Source organism: Typopeltis vanoorti, chromosome 1 (genome assembly GCF_054136105.1).
Source record: "Typopeltis vanoorti isolate ZY-2024b chromosome 1, IOZ_Tvanoo_1.0, whole genome shotgun sequence".
Lineage (NCBI taxonomy): Eukaryota > Metazoa > Arthropoda > Arachnida > Uropygi > Thelyphonidae > Typopeltis > Typopeltis vanoorti.
The window spans coordinates 176,941,208-176,968,645 of NC_143549.1; the positions used below are offsets into that span (position 1 = coordinate 176,941,208).

The 27,438-nt window shown below is 34.6% G+C and overlaps 1 protein-coding gene across 2 annotated transcripts in view; it reads right to left on the reverse strand.

Moving 5' to 3' along the window:
• The window catches only part of LOC150110664 (uncharacterized), a 253,724-nt gene that overhangs the window by 97,202 nt on the left and 129,084 nt on the right, over positions 1–27,438 (reverse strand). For both annotated transcript variants that reach the window (XM_090400164.1, XM_090400172.1), the window contains 3 exons: positions 26,166–26,261; positions 19,779–19,922; positions 8,773–8,868 (listed from right to left, as the gene is read on the reverse strand). In XM_090400164.1, coding sequence (XP_090256290.1) covers positions 8,773–8,868; positions 19,779–19,922; positions 26,166–26,261 — 336 coding nt within the window. The remainder of the gene's footprint in view (positions 1–8,772; positions 8,869–19,778; positions 19,923–26,165; positions 26,262–27,438) is intronic.

Genomic DNA, 27,438 nt, shown 5'->3' on the forward strand with positions numbered 1-27,438 from the left:
TGCCAACAATCATATAACGCGTGTTCAGGACACGGACTAAAGATTTGCAGTACATGCTGACATTGTCACGCAAACGTATCAACTTTGGCTACCTTATAGTTACTAACGGTTTTGTATTCTTTATACTTTGTGCATTTATCATTTTTTTGTGTTTATCATTCAAGCCTTGAGAAAGCTAGACAGTTGCTAGCAAAACTGGTAGGCATTATTATAAACATATATAAATAGTAATTAAAAAAACTTATGGTCACATAAACAATAAGTCTTACATTTTAACACTTCATGACCAAATATGAATACCTTAAATAAGTGTTATGTATACAGAATAAGGAATCCCACTGAAAGAAGAATGGCTACAGCCTCCGGGATGATAATAAGTTAGACAAGTTGGAATGGTGGTGAACTGCCTACAGAGACGTTTCCACAAACTGATCTGTCCCCTGCTTTGTCTTTAACTGAATAGTAAAATACTGCAAGGTGGAATCATTACTGGATTTTAGATATGTGCCTTTAGATAGCAACATAAATTTATTATGTTGTTTTTCAAGTGAAATGGGGAGGCATGGAGCTCAGCATCCACTTCCTCCTCAAGAAACATGCTTATTGCATTATTTGTTACAACTATGCCATTTTTTTTTTTATTTCAACTAATAGAGGAATCCATTTTATTCTAGGTGGTGTAAAAGGTTTTTCCTTATATGGTGCTCCTGACATTTTTTGCTAGAGAACTCTCATTTATTGAGATTATTTCAATAGTTGTTTCATGAATGGCACCATAACTGTTAATGATATTAGTGTGCACCAATGAGATCTTAACAATCAGGCATATTATAATTGCAAGATGGTGGGATAGTCACATGTGTTTGTATCATTTTGGATGTTTTCTTTGTCATCTTGTCAGCATAAGAAGACTTGCTACAAGATGTAATGGAAAGCTTTGCCTCCTAGTATGAGATGTTCTGTTCTAAATCTCTGGCATACTAGAGAGTAGAGCTACCCTGCTGTTTACACATTTAGGCTTTTTTGCAGAGCAGACTATTTTCATACTGATTGAAAGGGAGAGAAAAACTCTGATATTTAGTGTTTGCCGTCCTCCTTTTTTTTTAATCACTCCTACACATGCAAGATACCACAAGTGTGAAAAGGCAAGTGGTTAAGCCTCAAGAAACAAGGATCCTGTTAATGTGTTTCCTAAACAGCTGGAAGGTATTGTTCTTGAGGAAAACAGATGTCAGACAACTCCTCCAAAGAGTAGAGGCAGATGGAATGAAAGAGAAGGATGAAAATTTGATTCAGCAAGACTAAAGCTGAACTCTGTGTGTGTGTTAGGGGGGATGGGTGGGGAGAATTAACCAGTATCTGCATGTGTTTTGACAATCTTAGAAGAAAATGGAAGAGTGACAGCAATCAATTCTCTAGAACAGTGCCCATGAAAATACCTACAGAAAACACAAGGCAGAAACAAAATGCAAGAAGTGAATAGAGTAAGTGTGTGAGAGATGATCATCTTTTTAAGTGGACTGTCCTCTTCTAGATAATATGAGGGTGGTATGAAAAGTTGTCGGCCTCAACCATAGATGGCAACACTATCGCCAAGACTTTTTTTTATATATAAGTTGGTACATCTGTCATAAGCATCCATGTGAAATTGCAAGTCATTCTATCAAGTAGTTTGTTTTATACAGCTGTCTGAAGCAAAAGTGTTGTCAGTATCCCTTGAAATGGATAAAATTGAGTATCGTGTGGTAATAAAATTCTTTGTAAAAGAAGGTTTAACGCCAAAAGAAATTCATTCGAAGTTCATAAAAGTTTATGCCACTCTTCTCCTTTGTTTTCAACAATTAAGAAATGGGTGGCCAAGTTTAAACGTGGCTGTACCAGCCTTGAAGATGATCCATGTGAAGGACTTCCAAAAAGTGTAACAACATCAGAAATCATTGATCAAGTGCAGGTTATGGTATTGGATGACAGGCGAGTCAAAGTGAGTGAAATTGCTGAGAATATAGGCATTTCAAAAGAACGTGTAGGATATATTTTGCATGAAGAATTGCAAATGAAAAAGCATTGCACAAGATGGTTGCTGCGCTTGCTCACAGCAGATCAAAAATGCACTCGCATGAAAATCTCTGAACAGTGCTTGGAGCATTTTAACAAGAATAAAACTGATTTTGTGCATTGATTTATTACTATGAATGAGACTTGGATTCACCATTACACACCAGAATCCAAACAGTAGACTGAAGCTGGTTGTTCAACACCAAAGAAGCCAAAGTCAGTTCCATCAGCAGGAAAGGTCATGACATTGGTGTTTTGGGATGCTCAAGGCATTTTGTTTATTAATTATCTTGAAAAGGGTAAAACAATAATGAAATATTATTCGATCTTTTAACCAAACTAGGCAAAAAAATTCGTGAGAAAATACCATCTTTCATCAGGACAATGCACCTGCCCACAAAGGTGTTTTGGCAATGGGAAAATTAAGTGATCTGCACTATGATTGTTGGAACATCCACCCTATCCCCCAGATCTGGCTGACTCTGACTTCTATCTCTTCCCAAAACTAAAACTCTTCCTCACTGGGCAGTGTTTTCTTCGAATCAAGAGGTGATTGCAGTTGTAGAGGGGCATTTTGCAGATCTTACTCAGAACCACTACATGGGTGAGATAATGGCACTGGAGCATCGCTGGAATAAATGTATTAGTCTTAAGGGAGATTATGTTGAAAATTAAAAATATTTTTAAATTATAAATTCGTTTTTTCATTGTTAGGCCAAGAACTTTTCAGATCACACTCATATCAAGCCCTTTTGAGGCACTACTCCAAACATAAGAACAGTGTTTGAAGACTGCACAACTTTGGGATTTATATAATACAGTATGGCACAAAAAACACAGTACTGAATAACCACAGCAATATATGTTATGGAGTAAATGGGTTTATTGACAAAGAAATATACATTTAAATCAACCAAGATTCCACAACTATTTGTGGAATCTTGGTTGAATAAAACATTAACAAACGGCAAATTACATTACATAAATGAAGTGGATATTAAATCCAACATAATTTCAGAGCCGAATACAGTAACTATAAAGCTTCATACTGAAACTATAAAAGTTTCTTTGAACATTGACCAGAGAGCTTGTGGGAATACACTCACCGCCATACTGCGAGTTTTCCTAGATGAACCCTAATAGCAAGCACATATGCAAAGCGCCCATATATTCACCTACTATTGGTCCATTTTTATAAGGTTTCACTGATCTAACAGCTGTTTCAAACTCATTGGTTTTCGTCAGAGATCAGGCAGAAACTTAAGGGAGCAAAAACTCTCAGTACTAAGGAACTCTAAGCATCGGAGAGGTGTATTTTCCGTAAGCGAACTCTCGGTCAGTGCATAAAGTATTTACTAAAATAAAGAGCCAAAAGGCTTCAATTCGGTGATGCAAAATTATATTAATTAAGTGGATATTAAATCCAACATAATTTCAGAGCCGAATACAGAAACTATAGTTTCGTATTTGAAAGTTGACCAGAGAGCTTGCAGGAATACAAATTCTATTTCGGCTCTTTGGAGAACAACACTTGCTTCAGCACATGTCTATAATTCTCATTTGTGTTAACAGTTCTTAGTCTCCCCCAAATGCCCTTTGCATTGCAGCAGAACACCCCCAGCATGTCAGAACGTCCCGATTAAGGCAATGATAACCCTAATGCTTGGGGCATGCTTATAGAAATGATGAACAAATTGCTCACAAACATATCATAGCTTCAACCGTTTGCTCTATCAACTCCATATGAAAGAAAATAATGCTCAACAATAAACATCTGGAAGAAACATCTGGCAAGAAATAAGAAAAGTCTCATTGATTATATTATTGTTGATAGTGATGTTTTCACTCTGGTGCAGGACACTAGAGTGCACAGAGGATTTGAAATTGGAAATGATCACCTTTAGTCTTAAGCAGGATAAAATTGAATTTCATATTGAAAAGAAGAACATGTAAGAAAGTTTTAAAGCGAATAAAAGTTGAGCAGCTCTCAGACATGAACTGTAGACTAAAATACACAAAGATTATTGAAGAAAAAATGAAAGAGTTTGAGAACAGGAATCAAACCTTAAAGATTCAGTGGCAAGCTCTGAAGGAAACATTGATTGATTCTGCCAGAGAGGCATGTGGTGAGGTTGTCTGCAAGGATAGAAAAATCAGAACTCCCTGGTGGACACAGGAAGTTAGAGAGGCAGTGAAGGAAAAGAAGAAAGTGTATCAAAAGTTCCTGGCAAATAAGTCAGCTTGTGCTCTTAGAGAATACAGAGACAAATGTAAAAACAAAAGCTAAACACTGTGTAAAACTAGCTAAACAAAAGTCATGGGAAAACTTTGGTAAGAACATAGAAAATAAATATCAAGAAGGTGGCAAAATATTCTGGAGGTTGTTGAAGAAGCTTAGGAATGGAGGAAAGAGTGCTGTAAAAGGAGTCAGAGATGATAAAGGTGACATGAAAACGGGAGAAAAAGATATCCTTGAAGTATGGAGTAATTACTTCGAAAAATTGCTAAATGAAACTAGCAGTTATGAGAGCACAGTGATAAAAAACATTGACCAGGCATGCAATCGGGAATACATATCCATGCTTGAAGTAGAAAAAGCCATCAAAAGTCTGAAATGTGGAAAGGCAGCCGGAGTAGATGATATTAGACCAGTAATGCTCAAGTATGGAGGTATAAAAGTCTTACAGTGGCTGCACTGCATAGTTCAGAGGGCCTGGACAGAAGGATGAATTCCAGATGATTGGAATTTGGAATTCCAAACTGAATTTGAGAATTCCAGAGGTATATCTCTATTGAGTGTCCCTGGTAAGATATATGCAAGTATACTTGAGAAACAGTTGAGAAGAATTGTGGAAGAAAAGCTTGGTGAAGAACAAGCTGGATTCAGGCCAAATAGAGGCTGTCAGGATCAGATCTTCATTTTATGACAAATAGTGGAGAAATCATGGGAATATAACAAAGATCTGTATTTAAGTTTTGTCGATTTGGAAAAGGCATATGACAAGGTGCCAAGAGAGAAGCTATTCAAAACACTACAGTTGCATGGTGTAAGTGGATCATTATATCAAGCAATACTTAGTCTTTATTTGAGTTGTAAGTCAGCAGTTAGAATTGAAGGAAGTACAGGGAGATGGTTTAATGTTAAATCTGGTGTCAGACAAGGATGTACGTTATCACCTCTGTTATTCATTATCTATATGGATTACATTATGAAGGAAAGTGGTATTAAACCTGATATCAAAATTGTAGATGTTAATGTCAGGTCCTTGCTTTATGCGGATGATGTTATACTTCTAAATAAATCCATTACAAGTCTGCAAGATTCCCTGACTAAATTGAATAACTGTTGTGATAGATATGGTATGAAGGTCAGAAATAACAAGACAAAGATAATGAAAATAGGCAGAAGCATTGAAAATATCAGCAGCATTGTGAATGGAGAATCCATAGAACAAGTAAAACATTTCAACTACTTATGCACAATTTTTAGTGAAGATGGTAAATTAAATATGGAAATAGACAACAGAATCATCATAGTTGGTATGGTAGGAAGTCAACTGAATAAATTTATATGGAATAAGAGAGAAATTAGTCAAAACACTAAATTAGCTGTATACAAGACAGTGTTCAAACCAATTTTAACTTATGGGTCTGAGAGCTGGGTCAGAAGTAAAACACTTGACCAAAGACTAGTGACCGCAGATATGAGAGTACTGAGAAAGATTAGGGGTGTGAACAGATGGCATCCATCGATGGCAATATCATATTAAAAATGAGGATATTAGGAAAGAACTTGACATTGTCGGCATCCAGGAATGCATTAGCAGAGCTAATCTCAGGTGTATGGTCACTTAAACAGAATGGGTGAGGAAAGATTAGCCAAACAAGTGTTCTCTGCCAGGTTGGCAGGAAAAGACCCAGAGGAAGACCAAGATATAGGTGGATAGATACGGTAAAAAGTGCTTTAGAAGATAGATATATAAATAAGATCTGACAATGTTGTAGCTTTGACAGGTAACAGATTGATTTGGCAGAAAATTGTAGGTAGGAAGTTAGTAATGATGTAAGTTTTTCATGTAGTACTATCATATCCTGTACACCCCTTGAAGGTAAATGTCAGGAATTTGATGATGATGATAAACATCTGTTCTTCCAATGTCAACACCATTCCTCGTAATTGCAAAGCCTCTGCACGTGATCTTCTATTAATATGCATGCAGTCAACAGCTTATTCATAGTGTATGTACTGAAGGAGGTGTTGAAGTTCAGTACTGTTTTTTTTTTTTTTTGCATTATACTGCATAAGGCACTGTACACATTAGTAATATTTTGAACAGAAGAGGATACCAAACTTTCTGGAGGTATCGTCTTCTGGGCAGATGTGTTTATGCCAGGAAAGGATATAGATATAAATCAGAAAACGGACTTTATTAATATTTTGTTAATTTGAGTCTAAAATACTCAAACTTGTAGACTGCTGCCCCATGTACAAATGGCTTTTGAAAGTGTTTATATATATATATATATATACACACTAATGGAAAACAAGGCTAAGCTCAAACTCACACAATACTATCTCCACAAGATCCAACACTTTTCAGGAAATATGTCAGTATGTAAATGTAGCAAGAGAAATGAGTAATGTAAAAAAAATTAACATAACTAAAATTCAACTAAAATAACATCACTCTCACTATTCATGTCACATACCAAACATTCCAGAACAATTTTATACTGTTTTCCGTTCTACTATTTGTTAAAAGCAACAGTATATAAATATATATTTATTTATTTTTATAAAGAAATTACCTATTACAAATCTGTTCCTACATAAAAAAAAAAAAAAAATAAACATTAAATTTTCAGGTTAGGAAACATTTACAACACCAGTGTAGAGGCTTAAGTGCTGTGAGGACATCATGTTGGAGGTTTAATGGATTTTTTACAACACTCAAAAAGAATTAAAACAGAATTTAATACTTCCTATATTTCGTCCTAGTCACTAGGACATTTACGGGGATTACAAAAACAATTAATGTAACATATACACAAATAACAAACAATACTAAGCCCAACCACGTGGGTGACACTAAAGTCCTATCTAGGTAGAGCGCCCTCTAAGGGCAGTAGTAGGTGGCCTGGAATGTAAGGTGGGAACTCTGGTGATGAGTGTTTCCCAAATCTTCGGAAGCTTAATGCAACCATATTTATTGAGATTTGGTTGGTTTTTGAGAGCTGCTGCAGCTTCTAAGAAAAGTCTCTCTTTCTTGAATTGGCTGTGGTGGAGCATGGTGGTTTTCTTCCATGATACCCTGTGGGTGGTGTCCAAAACATGGTCAGCCAAGCCTGAATGGCCATAGTTGTGTTTGAAGATGTAAGACTTGTGTTCCTCTAGACGGATGGATGCTGATCTGCCTGTCTGTCCAAAGTACGCCAACTTACAGGAACAGGGTACTTTGTAAACTCCAGGCAGAGAGAGAGGAGGGAGCTGATCTTTCGTAGAACGGATAAGGGTAGCCAGTTTGCGGTGGGGCTTATATGCTGTGTGTAGATTGTACTGTTTTAGTATCTTGGCTATTTTTTCGGATATGCCACGGATGTAGGGTATGGTGATGGCATTTTTAAAATCTTGTTGACGAGAAGGACGGGGAATGGGGGAGGAGTTGATTATTTTTTTGATACTACACACAGCATATAAGCCCCACCGCAAACTGGCTACCCTTATCCGTTCTACGAAAGATCAGCTCCCTCCTCTCTCTCTCTGCCTGGAGTTTACAAAGTACCCTGTTCCTGTAAGTTGGCGTACTTTGGATAGACAGGCAGATCAGCATCCATCCGTCTAGAGGAACACAAGTCTTACATCTTCAAACACAACTATGGCCATTCAGGCTTGGCTGACCATGTTCTGGACACCACCCACAGGGTATCATGGAAGAAAACCACCATGCTCCACCACAGCCAATTCAAGAAAGAGAGACTTTTCTTAGAAGCTGCAGCAGCTCTCAAAAACCAACCAAATCTCAATAAATATGGTTGCATTAAGCTTCCGAAGATTTGGGAAACACTCATCACCAGAGTTCCCACCTTACATTCCAGGCCACCTACTACTGCCCTTAGAGGGCGCTCTACCTAGATAGGACTTTAGTGTCACCCACGTGGTTGGGCTTAGTATTGTTTGTTATTTGTGTATATGTTACATTAATTGTTTTTGTAATCCCCATAGATGTCCTAGTGACTAGGACGAAATATAGGAAGTATTAAATTCTATTTTAATTCTTTTTGAGTGTTGTAAAAAATCCATTAAACCTCCAACATGATTTACAACACCAGTTTGATAGAGAAAAGAAAAATGGATCACACCATATCTTGATAATATGCCTCAGATACCTCATTTTGATCAATTTTTGGAAAAATTGTGTTTGATCATCCAGCATACTCATCAATTTGACACAACTTTGTGTTTCTAAATCTTAAAAAAATCATAATTAGGAAAATATATTATACTATACTAAAAGAATCAGAAAATGATTTTAAGTGTTGTTTATGAGCAAAGATACAGGTGTACAGAAAGTCAGAGCAGAAGGCCAATGCTCTCTCTCTCTCTCTCTCTCTTTGAAAGTGACCATGTTGTAATGGCGAGTGAAATTTTTAACACAAGTTGCTTGGTTACTTTGTTATCAGATCTCACATATTATGTTATGTTAAATCTTTACTTACCTTGAAAAAAACTTCAATGCCATATATTAGAAAGAATATGACAACTACAAACATCAAAAATGCATAGCAGCTGTTGAAAATGATTGTATACAGATTCTGAAAGAGAACAAATATCAGTTCTAAAAAATATAAGCAAATAAAAAAAATAAAATTCTTTCTATAACATGCTATAAAATTCCCATTCCCAATTACTTTTTTTTTTCAAAGTTCTTCCCATATTTCACATTTGTCGCAGATTGCATCTATATATAAATTAAAGTGAGCTGAAGAATATCATAACTATGCCCATATATTTAATTTTTTCCCCTCTTCTTTATGGAAAACGTGAATGCAAAAAACCGTTGACCTATAGCTAACCATTATCTTGAAGGGCATAAAAGAAAGAAGAAACTTATTAAACTGGAATATTTACAACTGTTTTTTTAGGAACTTATGTTAAAAGAGAGTGTATTGTGAGCCATCAAGTAGCAGAAGAAGGAAAGGTGCTGAAATGGCAAAGAGATTTAATTTTTTTTTTCTCCCCAAGGTTTTACCTAGTTCCCACCCCTTTTTTTTGTGCAGTTGTTGTGAAGTTAAATTTTTATAGAGAACTTGCAAGTTTCAAATATCAACAGTCAATTTTAACTTATTTAAATACTGACTTTAAATTAAAAACTGCTACGTTAAAAAGCACTAATTTACCAATTGCTAATTTTTTTAAATTCAATTTTCATTGAATTTAAAAAAAATTCAATGAAAATTCTTTAATTGCACTTTTATAAAAAAACCATTCATTATAAAACTGACTCCACTGAATTACAAATATAACTATCCCATCAAAATAAAATGACTGCCATCATAACAGTTTGCAGACTCCCCTCCTCATTCTCACACACTTCAATGTGACATGGAAGTTTGTGAGAATGGAACAAACAAACATCAGATCTCTTAATTCTTGCAATCCAGAAATATTCTATAGGATTCAAATTTAGTGAATTCTCCATAGTAACAACCTGGAAAATTTAACACCCTGAAGTTACTGTTGTGTTCAGCAAACCACTCTCGGATGATACCAGCAATGTGACATGGTGCATTATTCACTTAGGAAAACAGTCACCATGAAGGGATGTACCTGATCAGCCACAATGGATAGATGTTTTATAGAATTCATAGTATAAATTATGGATATAAGGAGTCCAAGAGATTCCCAGGAAAATATCTCCAATATTATAATGCTGCCATCTCCTGCTGGATCATGATATTTGGGATAATTCCTCTTTGCAGGTTTTCACCTAACACTTTCTTCTCCACATGGTATAGCTGGAAATGAAATTCATCCAAAAAGAAGTTTTTTTCCAAATGTTAATGGTACAATAATATCTCTCAGATGCCAATTATAGACATAGCTAATGAAGAGGATACACTGAATTGCAATCGAGGAAACACCTCCCTTTCTCTCTTGGTTAAATTCAGTGGTCAGCTCTCCAGTATTTTGCTTATGGACTGGCCCAGGTCAATAAACACAGTAAGTCAGAGCTATAGTTAGGTAAAAAGAACAATACTGGCATTTTCTGGATATTGTCATCTTTCAACCAAGTATCCTATAAAGCAAGCCTGTTTAGAATTTCATCAGATTGCATTCCTTACTCATGCTGATCAGCAAACTTAAAATAAACAGTACATCACCCTATGTAGTTCCTTCAATGGTATTATTCTGCAATCACAGTTTTTACTCAAGCTTTTCCAATAACAAATAGTATTTAATAACATTAAAAACTCAAAAATTAACACTAATACCGATGAGGTTGCATATACATATCTTGTCTCTTCAGTATTAGTGTTATTTAGTTTATCTCTTCCATCCCCCCCCACCATCCTGACAATGGACAATTGTTTTGCTAACCATTCCTCTTCTGTTTTCTTTAAGTGATCACCATACCACATGAAATTAGCTCTGCTCACATACTCTTGAATATGCGAGCTTCTTTCTAATATCTTCATTTTTAATATGAAAATTAACCTGACCATAAATTCATATTTTGCAGAGCCACAGAAATATGAAAGTGTTTTAATTTTTAAACTGAATTTTTATGCTGGTAATTTTTTTTTTTTCGTATTATTTTATCTTTTTTTTTTTAACTGAACCCTGCCCAACAAAGGCTGTCAACCAACTGTATATTAGTCCCAAGGTAGGTTAAGGGTTAAATAATCCTTAGCCCATATAAAGATTCTTCTCAAGATAAGAACTGAACTCAGGTCTTTTTCCAATTGAATAATTCCTAAATTTCACTATAAACCATTACAACATTATATATTCACATAATAGTTTCAAATAACAATAAGCTCTTCTTTCACTATTAAGCCTAATTGTATGTAGTGTCATTGATTACGAGACCATCCTACCACCTTAATCTGCTTCTCTTTCCTTTTGGTATCCAGTTCTTTACTTTCTTGTCCATATCATTCCTTCTTTCTATATTTTTCCCATAATTCTATCCATTTCAGGCCAAAACAACTGTGATAGTATATGGAGTACAGATACATCCAAGTTAAAGAAAGAAGTATTCAGGCAAAGATTTGAGATGTCCTGATAGAAACTTTATTTGTGGTAAAGAACTGTTTATAAAGAAAAGGAACTGTGAGTAAACACATCATGTCGATTCCTGGATTGTAGATAATACATAAAAACTGTATATAAATATGTTAAGCAAGTGTCTGCTAAATTTTGTAAAGTACTGAGTAGAGTGTCAGAGTGGAGTAAGTGCATATTTATATTTGTACAAGGTAAATTTCTGAAGTTAGCTATGCTGGGAGAAACAGTTATTCCTTACTATTTGTCTAATAAGGCTACGCGGTTAGCCTAGTGGCTGTGTGCTTCGCAACCATATGCCAGGGGAAGGAGTGTCCTAGGTTCGATTCCTGTTAGTGACGTGAGGAGCTGAAGGATCTTCCTCAGCCATAGCCAAGTTAGCCGGTCTTGGGCGTGGACAGTAGGGTTTTTCTTCGTTTATCCTGGGGTTTTTCATCCTGCAAAGCAGGCAAACCAGCCTTGAGAACTCAACACTACGGACATAGAATATACCGGGGCATAGGGCTGACCACCTTATCCTGTGAACGGTTTGAAGTCTGATGATTAATAAACCCTCGACACCGCAAGGTAAAAGGAAAATGAGAGAGATGAATTGTCTAGTATGTACTGTATAATACTAAGTAGTGTGTTAGGGTTGCATGAAAGCAGAATGTGTATGTTTTAATGTATTTTCTGGAGTTAGCTATGCTGGGAGAAAAAGTTATTCCCCACTATTTGTCTAGTTTGTAATCAGTGTTTTTTAGTTAGAATAAAATGCTTTGTTTAAACAATAATTTGATCTGATCATTGCCAATGCACTATCTTAAAAAAAATTACAGACCTGTGCATGTTAATTAGAATAATGCCACGACTTGCTGTATGGTTAGATTTTGCTTTTTAATTTCTCACTCTCTATTACTCTGCATGACTGGTGCAGTTGTAAATCAAATAAATTTGTCAAGCTGAAGAGTGTGAGAAATTGAATACACTGCAATCATATAGCAGGCAATAGCTGAAATTAGAGTGTTTTATGTGCGATAGGAACAAAGGGAAGGGGGGGGAACAAAATTTAAGATAGAGAAGGTTAGTGAACTAAACATATCATAAACAAAAATTTCTTTTAACTGGCATAGTCAATGGAATGATAATATAAGGAAATATAAGAACAATAAAGAATTTACAATGGTGTGGTATGAGAAGTAATAACAATAATAACAACATACATAACAAATACATACATAGAAAAAGAAAAATCGTACGAATTTTACATGCTGATGTTCATCATCTCTCGACAGATCACAATATGAAAGTCAAATAAAACACTCATAACTCTCATATTTAGAAACCACAGATATGAGATTTCTCAGAAAAATTAAACAAGGAAACAGATGGCATCAATAGCAGAATAACATTAAAAATTAATATATTAATATATTAAGAAGTTCACACTGTAGCATAAAGGAGTGTGTGTGAGCAGAATTAATCTAAGGAGATTTGGTCACAAACATAATGGAAGAGGAAAGGGTAGCAAAATAGGTGTGCTACAAGGATGGCAGGATAAAGACCCAGAGGAAGACCAAGACTGAAGTGGACAGATGCAATTACCAGTACAGTAAAAAATGGAAATGTATGATCTGGACAAACTGGAGTTGTGACATATAATTTGGAGAAAATCTGTCAGCAGACAGTAATAGTATACTTTTGTAGTAATATCACAGTATTCTATATACCCCCTTGAGGGTAAATATCAGGAATATAACAATACTAATAATTATGAACATTGAAGTGTGAAAGAATTTATAGAACATTAATAAAAACTGTTTAGATTATCATGTAAACTATACTGATTTAAATTTATCAAAAAGAAAAAAAAAAGCTAATTTATGTTCAATAGGAAAGAAAACTTTCATAGAAAGAGAAAAGTATCAATTTGTATTAAAATTATCAATTTTTATTACAAAAGATGCAGAAATTAAAATGTTGACATTAAATAACAACTACGACACTGGCATATTATCAATAAAATTAAATCATACTTAATTTCAGTTAAAAAACCATTATGCTCAATTATGAATTATGGCCAAAGCAACTAAGGCTATGAGGCAAGCGCACCGTCTGTAAACTAAGTTCTTCTGGCTAGTTTGCTGTTTTATAAGATGAAGAATTAGAGTTCTGGGATGAAACTAATTTTTCATTCCATAACTATATAAGATTGACTAATTAACTTTCAGCTAAAATAATCATTTCAGCTAAAATTATTCAGCTGAAATAATCATTACAACATTAGAGTCAGTCCAGCTTCTCAGCTCAAGTTCTGTTTGTTGTGTTCAAGTTATTACCAAATAAGCACACAGACAACTGATTTTATATGTAAGATAACACTAACAGAATACATAAATATTCATACCTTCATCCACATGAGTGATTTATGAAATAATTTTATGCACTGATTCTGGAAATGTCTTATTTTTCTATAACATCTACTAATGATATAACAATGTTTATATTTTAGTATTGTTTAGGTAATGGTGTGCATATTCCCCTGAAACAGCTGTAAATAGATACACCAAGGAAATGGAACACGTACTATTTATTATTATTAAAAGAAACATCCAGGGAGTAAAAGACTAATCACAGGAGGCTGCATATCACCCAAACCAGATGTCATACCTTTTCTTGAATTCATTCACACTATCTGCATTCATAACCTCAAAAGGTAATCCAATCCAATCATGCACCACTCTGAGAGAAAAATATAAGCTCTTACCCACTTCATCACTCTACTCATTCTCAACTTTCCTGGATGCACTCTTGTACTTTTCTCACCCTACATAAAATGAAAGCTCTATCTACTGGAATCTTGTATGATCCTGTCATAATTTTGTATATCTCAATAATATCACCTCTCTTTTTCTTGTTTGCTAGTGTCTGCAATCCACAAATTCCCATCCTGTCTTCATAATCTGCATTCTACAATCTAGATATCTTTAACATGCCACTCTGCACTATCTCCACTATATCAGCATCACCACAGGAACCATGAAAACAGACCTTATGAGACAAAATGACTTGCTTATCTCTACACATCAAGGTTTATTTCATCTTCGTAAATTAAATTCTTTCTTATATGGCCCTTGAACTATAACTTCCTATCTACTAAAACTTCAAGATCCCTGAACCTGATCAGCTTCTAATAGCATAATCCCACCAATATATTATTATTATATGAGACCTCCAGGGAGTCAAGGCCTCATCAAGAGCCCACACAACACCCAAACCAGCTGTCATACCTTCTCTTAACTCATTCACGCTACATGCACTTACTACTTCAATAGGCAAAGTGTTCCACTCACTCACTGCTCCGTAAGAGAAACATCTAGCTCATCCTCCTAAGCAAGCACAAACTTAATTTCCAAAGTGTCCCCAAACAACCCAGGAGACCAAATCTATGCACACCGTCCAAGTGCAGTATTATCAAGGTCTTGTAAAGAGGCAAAATGATTTTCTTATCCTTACAAGCCAATGTTTGATTCAACATTGCGATTACCCTCCGAGTTATATTTGCAATTTTTGCTGTGTGACCTTGGAACTTTATATTTCTATCTACAATCACTCCAGGATCCCTAGCTGCATCAGTTTCTTGTAGCATAACCCTGCCAATACAATATGCCATTGGAAATCTCATCACACCAAAGTGTGTATAACTTTACACTAACAAACATTGAACTGATAGCCATTATCATTTGCCCACATTTCCAGCCTATTCAAATCATCTGTAACTGATGGATATCAGAAGCATTCCTGACTGCCCCATGTATTTTTATATCAACAAACCTCTCCTGTTGAATCCTTCCCAAGTTTATGAAGTTTATGGTTTATAGTTTTAGTGTATAGACTAAACAACAACCAATGGTGTACAACCCTGTTGTACACCATTGGTCACTTTAAATATGGCAGATTCACACCCACTGTATACCACTTTCATTTAAGTGAAGAGTTTATATTATTATTATTAAGAGAGTCCTCCAGGGAGTCAAACTCATTGAGAGAGGCTATACTATTCGCACCAGTTGTCATACCTGTTCTTGAATTCATTCATGCTACTTGCACACACACACACACACACACAATATCTAAAAGGCAATCCATTCCAATCAAGCATTACTCTATGAAAGAAAAATCTAGCCCTAACCCCATTCTTGGCAGCATTCATTCTCAACGTCCATGGAAGTCCTTACATCCTTTCCCCATCCACCATAAAAATGAAACATTCCATCTACTAAAATGATGTAGAACCTTTTCAGAAGTTTGTAAGTCTCAATCATATCATTCCTCTTTTTCCTGTTTGCTAGTGTCTGCAGCCTACACATTCTCAATGTCTTTATAATCAGTATTTCACAATCCTGATGTCATTTTTGATACTCTCCATTGCATTCTCTCCACTGTATCAGAATTACCACAGAAATTAGGAGACCAGATCTGTGTACAATAGTCCAAGTGAGGTCTTATCAAGGCCTTGTAAAGAGGCAAAATGACTTCCTTATCTTTACATGTCAAGATTCTAGCAAGTGCCTTGGCACTATGGCTTTGCTAAGGCATTTGAAAGAATACAATGTGAAAGGCTGTTGAATAACCTACAGCAGGGATTCCCAACCTTTTTGTTTCCTAGAGCACATTCTAAAATACTGATAGGGCGACGGGCACCATCTATTTTTTCAAGCAAATTTTTTGAATTCGTTTGTTAAATGAATACATACAAAGTTTACATTATAATCAAATGTTTTATTACATTATATAAAAATTTAAATATATATATATGTAAGTTAGTGTGATCTCTGGCATTTCATTTCATTGGCCAGTGCTTCAAAATTAGGAGAATATGATGATATTCCAGTTCTTAAACTGGAATGAACAACTTCGGATGCGCATCTACTTTACATTGTATGCGTTTAATACTCGTCATGTGTCATTAACGCATGCCACGAATTGTTGCATGATTATTTCAAACTATACGGCACACACAAATTGGTCGACAGGCGCCATGGTGCCCGCGGGCATAGGGTTGGGAACCCCTGACATAGAGAATATATAACTTTATCCATTCTCTGTATCCAACTCAGCTGTAACACTGTTATAAAATATGAGCAAATTGCTAAAATATAACTTCTTTTCTGTAAATCCATGCTATTCCTTGTAGAGAAGCTGGTCTGTCAACCAATCTCTGAATGCAAGTTTTTACCAACTTCTTCAGAATCTTCACCACCACTCCAATAGTGATAAACCAGTTAGTGAGACACATTGGTTTTTGCACCACCTTTGTACAACTGAACTATCATGCATTCTTTCCATTCCTGTAGTATCTTTCCTGAGCAGAGTTCAAGCAGAGCTCAAGTTATACAAACATGTCAAGGGCCAAGTCAATTCTAATGAATATTCTTTTAGCATACATAATGATGTAATGATATTCCATCTGTCCCCATTGCAGAATTCTTAGATTCTCTGTTAACCCAACTCAGTATACAATCTCTTACTATTAATTTTTTCAAAATCTTCAAACCACTTCAGAAATACTGATAGGTTAATAGTTGGATATATCAGTTTTTGAATCACCCTTGTGCAATGGGATCATCATACATTCTTTCCATTCCTATGGAATCTTCCCTCTTCTGAGACTCAACTTACACACCCTGATCAAAAGAACAGCCAGTCCAGCTGAATATTCTTTCAGTATCCATGCTGATATTCCATCAGTCCATACTGCTGAATTCATATTCAATTTATGCAACAACTCTAATACATCCTCCTCAAACACCTGAAATTTTTCATCCAGTGAAAAGGTAGAAGTGAGCTCAATGTTGCATACATCAAGCTGGTAGCTTTTAGCAAAATGATCACTCATTAGTAAAACAATCTCTTCCACATGTCTCACACATACCATCAGTTGTTATTCTTTGATATTCATTCTTTTACTTGCAGCATAACAACAGAATTCTTTTGGGATGTCTTTAGCTTGCAGAGCAGAGGCAGAGCCAGTTTATACTCATGAGCTGTCTGTACAACTGTTGTAACTCTTCTGGCCTGCTCCTTGATTTCATTGAGGACCTGAATGAAATCAAGCTGCTCAATGGCGAAAAAATCAAGGCAATAAAATTCGAAGATAGCTACAAATATTTGGGGATTTTAGAAGCATCAGAAATTCTGCACAATAATATCAAAGAAAAAACTAGAGCAGAATACATAAGGTGACTAAGAAAAACTCTTTAAGTCAATGCTTAACACTGGAAATTTGATAAAAGCAATTAACACCTAGGCCATACCTGTTCTGAGATATTCAGCAGGCATTGTTGAATGGACCCAACTAGAGGTGGAGAATTTACACCAAAAAACTCAAAAATTAATGACACCACGCCCTCAATCCCTGAAGTGACATTGACAGGCTCTACCTATCACACATGTGAATCTGTACACATCTTTATGTTGAAACACAGGTCAACAATGATTAGTCTGTGTGTAGAACAGAAATTCAGAACCTATTTTCCATTATTATTATCTTTACTCTTTTCTCCAAATATTCTCAAAACAATTCTAAGTCAGATTCATGTCCTACTCTGCTGTTTAAATCTCCAACAAGGACCAGCTTTTCACATTTGTCAGCTGCTTTCTCTAGTGACTTGAAAAATTCTTTCACTTTTTTCTTAGAACTTTATGTGGGACATAGACACAAATAATTTTCATTGTTCAATTCCACATTCTGAAATGTACCCATACAACTCCACCTGAATATGCCTGACAATCAAGAAATTCATATTTGTATAGCAATTCCTTTCTTTACCTGATACCTGTTGTGTGAATATACCATCCTATATTCAGGCAACAGTGATCTCACTTTTGTTTTAGTAATGTCAATTATGATTATCTTTATCTGGACGATTTCAATCGAAGGTGAGTTAGCAGATCTCATACGGAGTTAGCAGGGTTTTTTCTTCTGGAAACTCAGGTTTTTCTTCCCGCATACAGACAAATCGGCCCTTCAGAACACACGCAATTTACAGACAAAAAATACTAGTTGTGGTGGCGGTGGATGGCGCTGATGGGGATGATTTGTGGTGGTGGTTGAGACAGTTGTGGTTGTCCTCCCACGATGAGTCTTCGGACTCCTTGAAGGTATCAGGAATAATAATGATGGGGTGGGGTGAAAGTTCTGATAAACACCTAGAACAAAAATAAGTAGCTGATATAACCACAAGAAAGAACATATCCTTAAACCATTTAACCCCTGTGTTTCATCAAATTGTAATTTTTTTTTCTTTTAAGATATATAAGAAGACATAAAATTGACTTTTGTTCTAGGTGTTTTACCAGAACTTTCCAGACCCCCCCCCTCATATGTCAACACAGTACCTCTCTAATTCTTCTGTCAGTTCAACTGCTTTTTTTTTGTTGATGCATCTTATGCTGATGGTGGTACCTTCAATTCCGCTGAAAAATGTGTTTGAGTATGTTCCAGTACTTAACTTTTCAGGGTTTGCCCTCATTCTCTGACAAAAATAGCATAAAATGTTAACTCAGTCAGCATGAAATTCCATCACACTCTACTATCACCTTGTTTAAGCTTTAAGGTTTAAGCCGGTGCAGAATACAATTTGTTCAACTAAGTCCCATATTGCCATCCATTCTTGTTTTTTTGTGTCTAGGTGGTTGGTTGCCTATTAACAAGTTACACCATACAAAAGTAAGGATTAAATATTAATTCAGAAACACCTTTCTATGCTTTCCTTAAAGGCTATGTAGAAGTCTACTCCTAGTAAGCAAGCTTTGACCATTGTTTAAATGTTTATTAAATTATGTTTATAAAAATATTATGCAGACCTCGTACACCAAGACTAATGCTAGGATAATATGATAGGAGCAGCATGATACAGCTGCTTGTAAGCTTCTAGGTCCAGAAGTATATAACTTAAATCATAAAAACCTTATCAGGTTTTTTTTAAGTTATTTTTTAAAAAGAAGACTGGGTATGCTTTCTTTTAGTTTGCTATGATAATTTAGTTGATAACGTAAAAAAAATGCTTCTTAATTTCTTGGACTGATTCTTATTAAGGCAAATTCAACTATTAAATGAAGTTTTACCAGAAGAAAATTTATGATGAACAATCTGGAGAACCTCACAGGAATGGTCCAAGTCAGAAACAGCAATGAAACCTATTCAGCAAGGAATATGCAGTAGATGTTTTTGGCTGTATGCACACTTTCATAAATAAGGCAAACCAAAGGAAAAGATTAAACATTTTTTTTTTTTTTTTTTTACTATAATCTGTTTAAACTTTTAGTAAACAATACTTCAAATGATAAAAGAAACAAATATAATTTATCATCAACTGGAAATTTATGATAATATACTAATGTGAATAGCTACGCCAAAATGTTTTAAAAATAATTCTAAAAATAAATTAATTACCTTATCAGTTTCTGTAGAATATAAAAGAAGAAGTAATTCAGCCAACAAAAGGGAATAAGTTACAATATTGAATGCAAGGAAACCTAAAAAGGACTTGCTCAGGAAACCAGGTCTTTCATACTGCAAATCTCTCAAATGAAATACCTGTAAACAAAAACATTTTCCAGTATATAATAATATATTTGTATAATGCTTTTGTAGTCACATCCTAAAACTCCATCAAAAGTTTTATGCTTTAATAATAAAGTCATCAAATATTCCAGCATAAGGACATACCTTTTTATTCTATTGGGCACCAATTCACATTTGTGGGCAAAATATTATTTTATTTTTTTATTATTTATTTATTTATATTATTATTTTTTTATTTTATAAACAAAAGCAAGCAAAATAGCAGTAAAAAAAATAATTTTTTTTTTTTGGAATATGAGGGCCTTAAAATATTCATTTACAAGGACTTTAATTCTATGCATAACAAATCATAAAAAATCAAATGAATCTGCATATCTGCTGAAAAAAAAAAAAAAAAACTTCCAGAGGACTTTCAAATCACAAGATGAGGTGATAATATGATATATAATTACACATAAAGAAAAACAAGAAAAAAAAATTAATCATAATTCTGGGCAGGTCAATACCAACTTTGCCAATGCATACTATCCCATCTCTTCCATCCCCTAATCTACAGCAGCATCCAACTGTATATTTTGTTCTGCTGGCCTTTGAGGCTTTTGAGGTTATCTCACACTAGATAACCTCAAATGTGCTATTTTCACTGAACTTCTACTCTTTGATTACAGTTCATTGGCTATCTCCATGGGAGGGTGTTATCATCAATAACACCCTCCCATTCTTTTCTCTCTATTTCCTGAACACGCTATACCCTTCACATTCTATCACACTAACCATATCATCTTCTGTCAGCCATGTCTCACTAATGCTAATAACCAGGATGAACTAATTCAATGCCAAAAATTCCTTCCCTTTGTTCAAATGCTCTCAGCATCAGTGTAAATAAAATGCAAAAATCTCTTAGGCTAACCACTATCCTGACACTTTATACTAACTATTCCATTCTGGTTTGTTACCAGTGGTACTAACTAAGGCATTTTATACACATTCTTGCACTCAACTGACTTACTGATTCTAAGCTCTACTCCGTCATACCACAACAACAGACTCACTCTTTTCTTTTGCTACTTCCAGTAATTCTTTCATGTCCTCTCTCATGCCAGACTTTTCTCCTTTCAAATTATTTGTTCCAACCAAAACAATCAACTCTTTTCACTTTACCCTTTTCTGCTCTAATAGCCTCACTAATATCATTAATTTTTGCACCAGGAAAGCATGATTTTGTCTATCTCTCGCCAATCACACCCTCTTATGATAGAATCGCCGTACAAGACTTGCTCCTCGATTTTTCCTTCTCTCTTAGTCAAGCACTGATATCTCTTATCTTGCACTTCTTTCAAATATCAATTGACTCACTCGCCAGATGTTTCTGCATTCGTTGCAACTCGCACTTCATCCTATGTATCACTCCGCATAACCAAGTTATCTTGCTTATTACAACCAACTCTTCATTCTTTACATCCATCATACTATTCTTTTGATCAACACCTTTACTCACTCTCCCAATCGTGTCATCACTTTTAATCTCGTTTTCAATCCTATCTGCCATTACATCACACACATTTTCACATGTATTCTCAAGTTCTATCCACAACTTCAATCTCATGACCTGACATATGCTTTCAACCCTTGCTTTCATAGCATTTTAGGCATGCTTTCCCACCACTATTATTCTCAAACCAAATTCCATTTGCCTTTAGTAATGCATACTTCTCATAGATATTGCATATCACAGCAAACCATCCTGTGTGAAGTTGGACTGTACGAAATCCCTTTGGTTGAATTCTTTAAACAATGATGCCTTGGATGTCATTGTCCTGCTTCACATCAATGCCATGTGCTACACCATGTAACTTACCAAAAAGACTATATTGACTATACTTAAACAAAAAAAACTTAAATCTAATTAACCCCACAATACAGTCTAATTCTAACACCATTTTTAACTAATGTCACTTATTTTTAAAAAAAAAACTAAACAACTTAGCTTTTGGAGCTCTCCAAACACAGTCCTACCACCATATTCCACCTGACAGCATTCATTCATGTATAAGAGGAGGAATCAGGCATGAAAAGAGAATCCAGGAATGCATTAGCAGAAGTGTGACCAAAATTTATCCACTGTAACACACAGTAAACAACAAGAGAAGAACTGGCCACTCAATTACAAAGAGTTAAAGAAACACCATAAGACAGTAGTTTGTTTAGAAAGTCTCTGTACAAGACCTAATGAAATGTTCTAGAAGTATCAAGACCAAATGCTTCAGTTTCTCAATCATTTCAAATAATTGGTAAGTGTCAAAGCTGTTGACAACCTTCTCAGTAATTCTGAAGAGGGCTACAATATCTATTGGAAAAAAAAAAACTTTCATAGAAATATTTAAATATTAATTCATTTTAGCTGATTATCTACATAAGAATGTCAAACTGGTTAAATATGAAACTTCTAAAGTTACTCTAAAAATCAATACATCAGGATGATATATCAAAATAGTAAAGGTTTATTTTAACACTAGATATTTTCCAGAGAGACGTTTTTTAAATAACAGATTAAAAAAAAAAAAAAAAAAAAAAAAAAAAAAAAAAAAAGGTGACGTGTGGCCATCAAAGTTGGAAAAGGAAGAAAACAGTCAATTCTCCTTATAAGAGAATTCCTTATAAGAACTCCTTACAAGAAATGAAGCATATAACAAACTAACTTGGAAAAAATGTTTGATATAGCATCAATACTATTCTAAAAGAAATTAAACATAGTAAATCTTCCACTATAGTGAAAGTTCACTATAAAAATCAGTAGGGTTAAAATGGAAATATACAGCATAAAATTAAATACAGGTCATTTCAAAACTATAATAAACTGTTTACATAACTTAAAAAGAAAAAATGGAACTTATAATAGAACTTATAACTTTGAAAGTTTATTTTTCACTTGGTTAGAGTATAATAAATTTAGTTTAATCCTTTATCCAAGTGTGAGCAAACAAAGTTTGTGCCTGAAAGTATCTTCAGGACTAATTTGGCAACTCCTATAGGTAGAGATGACCTGCGAATGCTTCTGCCTGGTATCTCAGCTTGGGCCTGGCTCCCACTGAAGAGACCTCAATAAAGGTCGAAACTAGTCTGGGTAGTGGCCCTTCCCTTAATGCATAACATTAGACATATCTGCAAGGAGATGTGTTTTGCATTATAGGAGATACTGGGACAGGAGTGTTGGTAGCTTGCTACACCTTTGCAACGAGTTGCCCTGGTGTTGTATCACCTTATCCCAGTCCTGAAGATACTTTCAGGTGCAAACTTTGTTTGCTCACACTTGGATAAAGAACTTATAACTTATTCATAACATAAAAAAAATAAAACTACAAGCACAAAACACTTCACACTTTTGATTAGATTTCAATCTAATACAAGAGATATTCATATTTATTTAATCCTGTGGCTGATGATTCAAAATACAGTGATGAAAGAAACTGGTAACACATTTAAGTTGCTTAGATGTTATTGAGTTAACTCTTTATTTCACTGGAGGAGAATGAATCTGACAAAAATTTCATGAAAAAGAAAATGGCATAAGGTTTTCATTTCAAATAAGTGAATTTCATTACTCTTATTCTCAAAGGTACTGTCTCTTTGAAACTGCACAATCAACATATTTAATTCTTCTCAACTTCACTCAGAAACAAATAATTCCATAAACTACACTGCACAATAAATTTAGAATTTGGTTCTTGAAGTAAAATCAAGAATGCAAAATTCATTTGCAAACACCTTCTGGAGGTGACATGACATGATTCCAGCATTAATGCAGCCAGATGTTGAAATTCCACCTTCCTTGGTAATGCTGGCTACATCCTGATGAAAATGTAGCCATGATGGCTACATCCTGATGAAACCTTTTTTTTACTCATTGCTCTTGGTGCCCAAGTTGGAATTGGCAGAAACCAAGATGCAAATCAAGGAAATCCACCTTTTAATCATATACAGAACAGAACATTAATATCTTAACAATATAAATTTTCAATACAGCTGGAAAAGGGAAAAATCGACAGTTGTAAAGTTAATGTTTTGACCAACTTTCATTATTACTAAATGATTTTTTCAACTTGTTCCAATAGCATTCATATTTGATTTATTCTAGAAAAGAAAGCAAAAATTTTTCCTCATGCTGACATTTTGAAGCAATGTTTACAAAATTATTCTTCGAATACAAAAGCATAATGAAGAAGAATAAACCTTTCCACACAGAAGAATAGGAAGTTTAAAATCACACAGCTTAATATTCTGCATGTATTTTAGCAAATCAAAATAGTTAAACAAAAATTTAACAATGATTTCCTTTTATTTTTCCCATTATATATCAAGTTAAAATGATTAGTCCATGATGGTTTAATAAATGGTATTAATAAAATAATATCCATAAATTTAAAAGTGCATTATATTTTACTCCAAACATACTTAACTTGATATTGTCAAAATGTTAGTCGTGTATTGAAAATTCCTGACTTCAAGAGCTTCTGCTTTAGAGACATTACATGAAAGGTAATCCAGGTGCAGGAGAGATGTTTGCATTAACAAAAAGTTAACATTAAAATATACTCTAAATGGCATCATTCTTATACTAAAATATGCAGCTTCAAGAATACGCCCATGTGGTTTGAATTGTTTACTAGAGAAATTAAGTTACATATCATGGGAGATTTCTGGGTCACACCTTAATGAGGACATTCTTAAATATCAGAGTGCATAATGGTAATTATAATGCTATTAGAATAGACCAAACAGGGGAAAGAGCAACAGGTATATTATTACATATCAGGGAAGTAATAATTCGAGAAGTCAGAGAGAGTGCAGTGCTTAAGCATACAACTGAGTGTGGATCTGTTATCCTAGTGAAAGAAATAATAATAAAAAAGGCATTTCAGAAGTTCTGCTCATCAAGAAGGCACAGTCAGTGGGACAACATAATAATTTCCACCTTCGTATCAGCTGTAAGCCAGGCCGAGCAAAATTGTGTGCTCGTTCTATTTCTGCTATTCTTGTTTTCAAACTAAGACTTCAAAATGGAGAAAGAATGACTCAGATAAGAACATGCAACAATCAATCACATACTTCTTGAAGTATATGATCACATAGAAAAATACAGACAACAGGTGCATCTCACTATTCCCCCCCCCCCCCCCCAATCCCACACTGTACAGTCTTCACATTAGCTTTCCAGATAATCTCTTTCCTAATTTCAAAGAATTACTCCATTAGAAATGTTTCACTACAAATGACAACACAGTGGACTTTCCTGCAACCTGATTCATCAAAACATATCAAGAAAAGGCTTACAGACAAGACAGAAAGACTTATGCAGTAGTGTATGAGATGCTTACAATGAGGATAAAATTTAAGAGATTAGTAACCAAACATTTTAAGAGCATGTGTGTAGTAGACATTATTAGCACATGCAAAAAAATTACAGATATAGAAGTTAATAACTTTTCATTTATACATAGATTCATCATTAACAAAGATGTCCTTTAGATAAAAACACTGATTCAAATCTCATCTCGAATGTGAAGAATCTTTATAACATTTTTCAACTGAAGGTGAGTTAGCAAGTGTCATATGGAAGTAGTAAGGTGCAAATTTTCCACCTCCTGAACACTCAAGTTTTTCATCCCACAAGAGAGAAAAGTAGTTAGAAGAATACACACAATTAGCATATACTCTATCATTAAACTTCCCTATCCCAGAAGTAATTAGGTTTCTGTAAAACCAAGTAACTTGGCCATGACAGGCTGCTGAACCTAACATCTTGAGGATTCATTTCAATAAAATTATGGATACTAAAGGAAAGGATTTGTGGAAGATAATGATGATTTATCCCAAGAAGTAAATGTCATGACAAATCAGGGAATTTGCTAGATGAATAATCAAGTTCTCAATAAAACAAATTGCAAGAAAAAAAGTAGACTTCTGATACATTTGTTAATAAGTATGACAGACAAGTTAATTTTATGTTCAGTTAACTTAGTTAACTATTAATTAAAGATTGGACTGTGAATTTTAATGAGATTGAAATAAAATTTAGGCTTTTATTTAATAAAATTAAACTATCATTAATATAAAGTAATAAAACCTAATTACACAAAAACTAAAAGTATACAACTTTCATCTCCTAGGAGTGGCTGTCAAAAGGAATAATTGACATCCCTGTCAGTTATTCCTTTTGGCATAATATGAAAATTCATAAAATATTTATTTTCTTACCTCTGCCCAAAAGCATACAACCAAAGACGAACCAGATAAAAGAATAGGATAATATGCACTTAGTAAGCTTGTAGTCCACTGCAGAGCAGCATTTTCCTAAAATACAAACTTCATGTAAACTTCACATGCATAATTTTCTTGATATGTTTAATTTTTTTTATGCTACAAGTTATATACTGGTTAAGTGAGTGGATAGCATCACCACTCTTCAAATGACAGTCAGAGGATTCAAATTCTATTGGCATGGATGTTTGTGAATGTCTTTAGGTGGTAAATCATTTTTGTAATCCATCCTGTTTAGTTTCCAGAGCAGGGGCCCGCATAATGTAGTTACTTTAGCTGATCCGTGATATTAAATGTATGATAGGTTCCAACTTTTCATGAGTGAGATTCCCATTAAAGTAGTAATTGCTTTTTTTTTTTTTATTATTATTCAACTAAATTGCAACCAACCATCCTCTAGCTTCCTCAGTACTTGACGCACTTGTTTAAATGTGTTTAAGTATCACTTATTGTTTCAAATGTAGTAGGTAAAACAGTCAGTGAATAACTGATCAAAATCAGATGAATAATGCAATATGGAGCAGTTTATGGCATTTTGCTTTCTCATCCTTCCTCCTTTGGCAACTGCCTTCCATTTTAGTCAATATGTGGAAACTGTCGGGGTTCATTAAACAATGTAACAAAAACTACTACATTCCAAATTTTGTAGGTAACAATTAGATTATATGACCTATATAGGATACACCAGGAGGCATAGGGCTAACCACCTTATCCTTGTGTACAGCTGCTGTTAAATGAATAGAAACACTCGACACCACAAGGTAAAAGAGGGAAAAAGGAAGAAGACCTAAATAGGTGTCTGAGAAGTGATTCCCTCCACCCTTACACACAAGCCTTCTTCATTTAAGTGGAAATGGGCTGAATTTATCAAAGGACTTTAAGCAACATAAAAAACAACTATATTCCAAATTTAGTCCAAAAAAGTTGAATGATACAGCCTGTAGAGATGTTGAAAGTTTATTTTTCACTTGGTTAGACTATAATAAATTTAGTTTAATCCTTTATCCAAGTGTGAGCAAACAAAGTTTGCACTTGAAAGTATCTTCAGGACTGGGGTAAAGTGGTACAACACCAGGCAACTCATTACAAAGGTGGAGCAAGCTAACATCACTCCTATCTCAGTATCTCCCATAATGCAAAACACATCTCCTTTTGGATACGTATAATGTTATGCATAACATTATACGTATCCGCATAACATTATACGTAT